Source organism: Podarcis vaucheri (assembly GCF_965113315.1).
Source record: "Podarcis vaucheri genome assembly, chromosome: Z".
NCBI lineage: Eukaryota > Metazoa > Chordata > Lepidosauria > Squamata > Lacertidae > Podarcis > Podarcis vaucheri.
The window spans coordinates 42643961-42654243 of record NC_138758.1 but is presented as its reverse complement, the minus strand read 5'-3'; the positions used below and the strand labels follow the sequence as shown (position 1 = coordinate 42654243).

The following is a 10283-nucleotide window of genomic DNA, read 5'->3' as shown; positions in this document are numbered from 1 at the left end:
AAGCTCTGTTAATCTATGATTCTGCAGAGCCACCAGTGTGCAACATCATGTACAGGATGCACCCCTGACCAGTGGCCTTGAACAAAGCAGAGTACACCAGACATTGAGGATGACATTCAGGACAAAACACATTTCATACTGTCTTGTGTGCAATGATGTGGCAAGTTCTTAGCACCTGGATAGCAGACAGCAAGCTCAGGTCACCTGTGTGCAGTCTTTCCCACCATGTGTATTTCTTATTCAGTTATTACTTCTAAATTTGCATCTGCACATACAAATTAAAAGGTAAAGGTAAAGGTACCCCTGCCCGAACGGGCCAGTCTTGACAGACTCTGGGGTTTGTGCGCCCATCTCACATCTATTGGCCGGGGGCCAGCGCTGTCCGCAGACACTTCCGGGTCACGTGGCCAGCGTGACAACGCTGCTCTGGCGAGCCAGAGCCGCACACGGAACGCCGTTTACCTTCCCGCTGGTAAGCGGTACCTATTTATCTACTTGCCCCCGGGGGTGCTTTCGAACTGCTAGGTGGGCAGGCGCTGGGACCGAGCAGCGGGAGCGCACCCCGCCGCGGGGATTCGAACCGCCGACCTTTCGATCGGCAAGCCCTAGGCGCTGAGGCTTTAGCCCACAGCGCCACCCGCGTCCCTCACATACAAATTAGCATATGCAAATTGGTGTCATCTTTTGGGGTGCTGCATTTTCTCTTTTATTTATTTTTTGGGCAATGCATAAGTGGCCATTGAGCTACTAGTTGGCTAGGGCGGGGGAGATTCAGTGCGCAGTAAGTATGGTCTCATGAAATGTGAGCTACAAATTTCATACATCTGTAGATTTAGGATCCCACCAGACTGGTGTTTCTTTGTTTCGTTTTTAAACAGGTGTATTCCGCAGCACGCCATGGGTGGTTCATTAATGGTGGAATTATACTGAACTGTCTGCACATCATTCTGTTTTATTAGCTGTCCTGTAATGTACTCCCAATGTTACTGCATTACTGTTGTCTGGAGGGGCACCTTTATGCTAAAGCACAACAACCCCCCCCCCCCATCCCAACCCATTTATTATATACATGATTTCAGCAGGAGGTTACAGTGTGTACAGCGACCGGAAATGAAGCTGTATGTCAGCCCCAAAACATTTGCAGGCACAAGCATTATTGAAAGCTGCCCAATACCATCTTAAGTACATATTGTCATGAATGCACCATAAAAAGCACACCTCAAGGGGGGCTTTTTTTTTTAAAAAAAAATTGAATTCCCCCCCTATTTGTTTGCTTTGCATAGAGAGGTGGAATCTAAAAGCTGAAATCTGTACATCTTTATTATAATTGCAACTTAAATTGTGCAATGGCTCCCCCCTTTCCTCTCAAGGGACTGTTCACCATACCTAGAGTAAACCCACTGAAATTAATGGACATGACTAACCACAAGACCTGTTGAATTCAAAGGGATTTGCTTCCAGGTAAATAAGGTTGGGACTGAAGCCTCAGTGGATCTTGTCCAGTGCTTTTTTTCTGGGGGGGACGCAGGGGTATGCATATCCCTAAACATTTTGTGAATCTAAGTTTGGCCTCATTGAGGGGCAGTATTTCAATATGAATACGAAAATGAGAGTACCCCTAAACATTTTTTTTATTAGAAAAAAAGCACTGGTCTTTCTTGTCTGAGTAGAACTTAGTTGGGTACAGTTCATGTTTTCCTATTTTCTCTTTGCCAAATTTAAATAAAATACTCTGTGTGGGTGGAACCATGGCATATATATGATATACAAAGGAAATTTTTAATTCCGTTGTTACCCTGGTAACATATTTTTAACATATGGATGTGTGTGCATGTATACACTCCGCTCCCCCACAAATATAATGGTTGTGCCCGGTTCATTTAGCAATCTGCCCTTCAGGAAGAAAGATCAGATTAACATCCCAAGGAATACGACAGTCATTATAACACAATTATCAGACGGAACCAGGAATGGCTCTGGCGATATAACACAGTTATCCATAATTGCTTCATTCATAGAGACTGCCTCCTTCCATATGCCCTATTATGATACCTGAGAATGCCTTCATTTTGATACAATTTATGCATTGGACTCTTTCTTTAAAACAAAAACCAATGGCTATTTTCATTTTAAAAATACATACAATTAAAAATGCATACAACTGCAATTGCAATAATTATTTTTACCTGAAAGGAGGGATAGCAGTTGAAAGAAATTTAACTGCGTAATCCTATACCTGTCTCCTCAGAAGTAAGCCCACTGAAATTCAGTAGAGACTGCCCTGCTCCTACATAAGGTCTGCAGCCTGAATGATATTTAGGATTGCCTTACATATTTCTTTGCATGTTTTAATTTCATTTCAGTATAACATGAAAGAGTCCCAATTATCCGTAAGCTTGGAATATCTACAGTATTGTCCTAACAGTCTTAGAAAGGGAGTAATTTTCATCATTCTCAAAGTATGTCAGGAATTCTGAAGCCAGTCACCCATTGCAGGGTTTTTTCTAATGAATATCCAAGCTATGATAAGCATGCTTTTTATCAAACACTGACCCTACTTTTAAATATATTCTTCCCAGCTAGAAAACTTCACGTCCTAAGGGGACCATTTCTGTTGTTCTCTCTTGAAATTTATAACAAAAACCTTGATGAAACATATTACATATTTGCATATGTGTCTAAGCCAGAGGTGGGAAATCTGTGGAGGGACGGTTCCTATTGCCTAGTCCAAGCATTGGAGTTCATCTCCAAAGGACTGTCTGCTCCTGCAGGGTGCCTGCCTACTTTTTGAGAACGGGTTCAAAGCCTTTGCCCTGGATGCCCCCATATTTGTGATATGAACTAGGGCCTTTACGCTGGTGGCATCCTAGGCATGGGCGTAGCTAGAATTCTTGTGGAGCCCCCCCCCCGGCTTTTAGGGGGGGAGCAGAACATCAGATTTGCATTGATTTTGATTGATTGTGGGGGCAGCTGCCCCCCACCCCGCGTTACACCCATCCATGATCCTGGGCGCATCGTTTGCGGCATTCAATGGAGGGCCTCCTCTCAATGCTGCAAAGCTACCCAAGGCTGTTCGCGTGCACGCGTGTGCCCAGGCTCTCAAGCTGAGGTATGCAACACCAGCAGCCTGCATGGTCGTCCTGACTTCGCTTGAGCAGGAGCTTCTGTGCTTTCTGCTCAGTCTTTACCATACAGGCTTCCGACACCCTTGACCTCAGTGACAGATCTGGGTAGTTGCATGCTACAGTCCACTATCCTCAGCAGCAGCAGCAGCAGCAGCAGCAGCAGCAGCAGCCTACCTTGCAGATCACAACCCAACCCAGGAGGCGGGTGACCCTGATGTATTAGCTTTCTCCTCTGACTCCAGGTAAGCTAACCCTTAGTAGCAGAGCACCCCCACCCTCTCTCTGCCAGCTAATCAACCCTTAGCTGTAGAGACACCCCCTCCCCCCGAGCGCGTACACCCACTCTCTCTCCTCCCCCCCCCGTTTCCGGGCGCGCGCGCATTAAAGATACCGAAGCGCGGCTCGCGGACAGAACGTAGCGGGAGTCAGGGGTGGCGGCGAGGGAGAGAAAGGAGCTCCGCGGCACGCGCACGCGCATTCCCTCCCTCCCTCTTTCTCTCTCTCTCTCTCTCACACGCATACACACACTCAACCCTCTACACCTACTTCACCTGGCGAGCGGGCGCATGCGCGCCCTCATTCTTCTCCCCCGTTTATCGAGGCGCGCGAGCCTCGCGGGTGCGCGTCCTCTCCCCCCCCCTTCCTCCAGTCTCGTTCCCCCCCTCCAGTCTCCCCCGCCCCCTCAGCCGAGCCAGGCTGAGCTGAGGCGACAGAGGCAGCCAGCCCGCCCGCCCGCTTGCCTGCCCACCAGACCAGCCCTGCCTTGCCCTGCCCAGCCCAGCGGGGGTAGGTGGGTGCGGGGGTTACCCCTTGCCGTTGCCGCCGCGAGGCCTTGGGCCCTGGGCGCGGCCGACGTGGTAGTGGTGGGGGCTCCGACGACGCGGGAGTGGTGAGGCGGCGGCGGTTGGGGAGCTCGGCCCGGCGTTGGCATGAGGTAGCTGCGGCTCGGAAGGAGAAAAAAAGGTGAGGGGGCGCACGGCAGATGATGGCGGGGGGCGGGCAGCAGCGGGGGGCGGCGGCGGCGGTATGATTTGGGTCTGTCAGAACTGAGGGACGACGAGGAGGGAGCGCAGTGGTGGCGGCGGCGGCTTGTATGAGGGACACACGGCGTGTGGGCGGGGGGAGCGGAGAGCTGACATCTTGGACGGAAGGGCTCTGCGGGGAGGGGGGCCTGGCTGTTTTTGAGCGGGGTGTGTTATTGTGTTCTAACCTGTGTTATCATCGTGAGTGAGCGACTGAGGATGAGCAGGGATTGGGGCGTGTTCGGTGTGTGGGGTGGGCGGGCCAGGATCTTTTTATTTTTTTTTTGGGCAGGGTGGGGGTTGGGCGGGAGGAGGAGGGGAGAAATCTGGTTACGTTGCTTGTGGATATGAAGAGTTGTGGGGGTATCTGGGAGCGGGCGGCAGAGGAGCTTGTGAGTAGAGGTAAAGCCTGGGCCTGGGGGTTTGCCCGGTTGTTGTGCGCATGGGAGAGAGCCATGGATCTTATTGCCGTGTTGTGACGGGTGGGAATTTGGGGTGGAGGAGCTGGGGTGGGGTGGAGGTCTGGGTATTTGTGCGTGGAAGTAACAGGTCATGGGGAAATCGTAGAAAAGTATAGGTTGGGGGATCAGGATTGGGTGCCTGTGTGGGTGTTTTATCAATAATAACAAATCTATAGTATGATAAGAGTAGCAGGCGTTGAGGGGCAGTGGCTTGGACAGCAGGAGGCTGTTTGAGGGACGGGGTGGGCCAATGGGGGGGTTGATTATTGTGTGTGGGGGTGGTGGTAGACTAATAGGAGCTACAAGGGGAGAGGCAGTAGATTGAGATGTAAGTGTGGGAAGTTTGGGCAAGGACGGGCAGAAACTGGAAGATCAGGAGAGGTGGGCTGCGAAGAGGATGAGGACAAGGTTGAGGCCAGTATTGCAGTACATGGTGGAAGGGAGTAATCTTAATATAGGAAAGCGTAGGATATTAAACAGTAGTGTTGCTGTCTTAATCACCATTAATGTCATATTGTGCTGTGTTTATTGTCCATGCTATTTATTACAAAAATGAATTGTCTGATGGGTGTCAGGTTCATGGATATGTGTAAGGCAGTGTCTGCTGTGAAAAGAGACTGGGCTGTTAAGGATCTTTGTGTGTGTTTTTGTGCGGGGAGGTGAAAGTGACATTATGGGGTGAGAACTGGAGCAGAAGCAGGGGGAACAGAAGTTTATGGGCTACTAAGGGAGATGTGGAAATGTATTGGGGAGAGGTTAAGGCAATAGGCAGCACTGGGTTAAATACTCACACACATATATAGTTACTGGGTAGAGTGGGAGAAGAACTGAAGGCAACTGAAAAAAGCTAGGGAGATATTTGGAACAGGGAGAGGCGGGTGAGACAGCAAAAAGAAAGATGTGACAGATGAGGAAGACGGTGCTGAAGGGATGTCCTTTGTTGTCTTTGTTGGGGAGCAGCACTCTGCCTGGAAAAGGTAGGCTGAGGCACCTTTTGTTTGCTACCTTGGCCCTGGCATGTGCCAGAGTGTGCTGGTGAAGAAGGGTAAGGAAGATGTTGGTGGAAGGACCTTTCTGTTCTGCCCTCTCCCTTTATCCTCTTGCCTGCAGGGTGTCTGGTGCTTCTGTTCATCTCAGCTAACCGATCATCCTTCTTAGGAGTAGGATGAAGGAAAGAGATGAGGCTATGACAAGAATGGGAAACCCTAGGCCTTCTGCCTTCTGTTGCCTTCATTCCCTGCTGTGCCTCCTTCATTTCAATTGTTAGAGAAATCATATGAGAATAGGTTTTTGCTTCCAGCAATTTGCCTGGTACCTGTCTGTATTGTTAGGCTGTTAACATGCTGGAGAGGTGTCTGGAGCAAGACTATGACTACAAGTGTGATTTGTATGTTCCCTTTCATATTGTAGGGCTGAAAGAGTAGCTTTAGCATATTCTCTCTCATATATATATATATATATATATATATATATATATGCAGCATCAAATGAATATTAGAAGGGGGAAAGAATTCAGACTGAGATTTACTGTAATTGCAGAGCAAACCATAGCAATAAAAAACCTCCAGTGCTTCTGGGACTACAGAATTTGTACTTGCTACTGTACATATGAGCCTATTATGTGTATGAGTGCTAGACTGGGTTTCTTTTATTTTTGTTTCAGATGGCGGATGTTGATGTTTGTGCTGGTGGGGATAGCACCAGAAGAAAAATGGATGCTCTAGCAGATAGTGCAGCTGAGATCGTTCCATTGGAGCTCTATGATTCAGCTCGAGCAAAAATAGCTGCTAATCTACAATGGATCTGTGCTAAAGCCTATGGAATAGGTAAAAATCCCCATTGAGTGATTATTCTTTTATCTCTCCCCTTTTGCTTTCCCCCTGTCTTGCTCTCTCAGCTGTTAAATGGATTTGAAATGATCTGTGTTTTACATATCAATCATGTGCCAAACCGATTTGCCTACTTGCCCTATTCCCATGTTTTTAGATCCCAGGATATTAATAAGTGCTTGCTAGGAACCTTGTCAGTGTACATCCCTTTTCCTCATTGTGAATGGTTTGTAGAAGTGCATATAACTGTTTTTGTTTTTGTTTCATGAAATAGTGCTCTCTCACACAGAACCTAGACCTACAAAGGCTGAGCTCTTGAAGGCCCTTAAGTCCTTATTGTGTGATTCATTCTGGCAATCCTGTAGATCCTTGCTGCTACCTTTTTATGGAGCATAGCTGAATAGAGAATAAGAATCTTATGGCTTCTGTATCATATTGTAGATATTTCACTCATCTATTTTTTAACCAAGGCTGCTGTATTCTAGAACATAGCAGTGAGGCAGCATTCATTTCTTTGCATAACATTGTGGGTAATGAATATAAATAGATGGGATAGAAAAAAAATCTTGTTTGAAACTTTAGTTTTATTTCTACGGTCTTCTGAAGCACTATTGCCTTCCAGTGTGTTGTATTAAAGTAGATTCTGCTTCGTCTACTTTGAGTTCTTGGTTTTTGTCATTTGTGCCAGGATTTTGGCTTCATATCGGTATTATACTTTTAACTGAAACAAAATGTAGCATGTAGAAAATTAGATAGCCCTGTTAATCTGACTAATTTGCCAAACTCTAATATGCTTAATGGATTAACATTAGCTTGTGTTGTGTTAGTGCTAAGTAATACACTGTATTCCTGCAATCACATGGCTTTGGTTTGTTTTCAGCTTTTAGAATGGGGATGATTGTTCATGTGGCACAGCAAAATTAGGAGCTTTGAGCAAGTTTTTGGTTCACTTCTTCTGTTTATGAAAGTATACTATAATTTCAATAAGCAGCAAAGTCAAATAATATTCTATCATAACACAAGCTGTAACTGCAGTTTAAAAATTATAACTGGACACTAAGGTAAATATCTACAATTTCATTTTTTGTGGGTTTTTGAATTAGCTTATTTTGGTTAAAAAATAGTATCATGTGCAGCCACTAACTGGTCTACTTTGTGTAGAGCAAATTTGTTGCATGGCCTGTGTTTGTTTAAAACCTCCATGGGAACTAGGCTTGGGCAGTCATGTGTGATGGCAAGTTCTAGACATATCCATACTTGGCTTCAATATTAATGTCAGATTCCCTTAATTGATTTCCTCACCTTTAAAAAAGTATACTAATTCTGTAAACAAGTCTAGAGATTAGGCTAATATTCCTGTGTTTTGCATATGAAACCAGCCATAAGCAGGTTAATATCTTTAAATTTCAGTGTTATCCTCTAATACAAATGAGAAGCCTTCCAGTCCTTCTAGTCCTTAAATGACTTGGATTGCTTCTCAGAATACCTGGTAGTAATACAGTATTGCCTCAAAATGAGCATACCTGTCAAAAATGTTAATTGTATACAAGGCATATTCATCTGATTTCATATATGCTTATTTGTCAAAAATGTCAATTGTATTCAAGGCATATTCATCTAATTTAATATATGCTTCATCTCATCTAACTTATTTGTAAGGCATGGGTTCTGCTTATGCTGGAGAGCACAGTTGTTCTGTGTCGCAAAGGGCATTAGCACTTGGTGGGGGTGAAAGGAAGGAGATGGAAATATGTAAAACTTGACCAGTGCTAAAGGTCTTCGTAAGTGCCTCATTCTGTACAAACTTCATTTGTATGCAATGTCATCTTCAGGTGAGGCCTTACTTCAGTTTCCTTAAGTATGTGAAGCCAGTTTTATCATTTCCCTTGAAGCTGAACCTTCTCTTTGGTGGTGCCTTTCCTGTGGAGCACCTCAAGAGAGGCCTATTCTGCTGAAGCTTTTAGTATATCTGACAAAATGAAAACATTTCTGCTGTCTTTTGGGAGATAAAATTGACCTGTGTCTTGATAATGGTGGTGTTTCTATTTTAGTTGTTAAGTTTTATGGAGTTTTAAGTTGTTTTGATTGGTTCTCTCTTATTGCAGCTTAAACTGCTTTGCATTACTAATATTTAAATTTGTAAGGCATTTTAGAAGGAGCTTTTCACTGCAATAGGTAGTATATAAGAGCCCCCCCCCCCAAATCAGTAAAGTGGTACCTCAGTTTTCGAATGTAATCCGTTCCGGAAGACTGTTCGAGTTCTTAAACATTCGAAAACAGAAAACTCAATAGCCAACAGCTAGGCCTCAGGATCTTGCACTCAGCAGAAGCCACGTGGCATGTTCAACTTCTGAGGCATGTTCGAAAACTGAAGCATTTACTTCCGGGTTAACGGTGTTCGAGAACCAAAATGTTCGTCAATGGAGAACCACTGGACTACACTGTACTCTTTGAAAGCACCTGAAACACTTTAGTTCTATATCTCAACTAAAATGTGAGGCTTAACTTTAGTTTAATTTAGGTTGATCCCTTCTAATTATAGAATCACAGAATTGTAGAGTTGGAAGAGACCCCAAAGGTATCTAGTTCAACCCCTTACAATGCAAAAATCTCAGCTAAGGCACCCATGATAGATGATCATCCAACCTCTGTTTAAAAACCTCCAAAGAAGGAGAGTTCACCACCTCCCAAGGGAATTTGTTTCACTGTCAAACAGCCCTCACAGTCAGAATGTTCTTCCTGATGTTTAGTCAGAATCTTCTTTCTTGTAACTTGAAGCCCTTGATTTGGGTCCTATCCTCTAGAGCAGAAGAATAATTATGAAATTAATTAGTTAATTAATTAGCTTAATAAGTTAACTTTTTATATTTGGACAAGTTTTCTGATGTACTTTATTGGAAGAAGAAAAATAATAATTTCCTTAATAATAATTTAAACAATTTATTTAACTAAAACAATAACATTATAGCATATGTATCCATGTTTGTTAACTGATATGGTTAAACAATTTTTCAAAAAAAAAATATTTTAAGCACACATGAAAAACTGAAAACAAATCCTTATTTCCTGATGAATAGCCTTTGGACTATAATGTACAGTGGTACCTCAGGTTACATACGCTTCAGGTTACATACGCTTCAGGTTACAGACTCCACTAACCTTGGGTTAAGAATTTTGCTTCAGGATGAGAACAGAAATCGTGTTCCCGCAGCACAGCGGCAGCAGGAGGCCCCATTAGCTAAAGTAGTGCTTCAGGTTAAGAACAGTCTCAGGTTAAGAACGGACCTCCGGAACGAATTAAGTACTTAACCTGAGGTACCACTGCCACTTATAAAAAGCTATCTTTAGAAATATTTTCCCTCCAAAAGCATTTTATTTTTAAAATCCAATTATTATTTTTTAATCCATTTTTTTTAAAAAAATAAATCATTGATTTTTATCCACCCTGAGTTTGCTTCATCTTGCATATCACAGCCCTTAGGATATTTGAAGATGGCTATCATATCTCCTCTCAGTCTCCTCTTCTCCTGGCTGAATATAGTCAACTCCCACAACCATTCCTCATAAGCCTTGGTTTCCAGACCTTTGATCATCTTGGTTGGCCACCTCTGCACACAATTCAGCTTGTCAACATACTTCTTAAATTGTTGTGCCCAGAATTGGACACAGTACTCCACGTGTGGTCTGACCAAGGCAGAATAGTGGTACTATTACTTCCCTTGATCTGGACTTGTGTTGATGTAGCCTAGAATAGCATTAATTTATTTTTGCTGCTGTATCACACTGTTGAACTATGTGATGAAGGCAGAAATGATGCTTGGCCTTTGGCTGCTTTTATGAGAACTA

General features: G+C 44.3%; 1 protein-coding gene across 1 annotated transcript in view; it reads left to right on the top strand.

Annotated features, from left to right (window-relative positions):
- The first annotated feature begins 3569 nt into the window (after positions 1-3569).
- The window catches only part of CAMSAP1 (calmodulin regulated spectrin associated protein 1), a 42827-nt gene continuing 36113 nt past the window's right edge, over positions 3570-10283 (top strand). Inside the window, exons 1-2 of the mRNA XM_082209039.1 lie at positions 3570-4088; positions 6272-6434. Of these exons, the coding sequence (XP_082065165.1) occupies positions 6272-6434 (163 nt within the window). The 5' untranslated portion in view covers positions 3570-4088. The remainder of the gene's footprint in view (positions 4089-6271; positions 6435-10283) is intronic.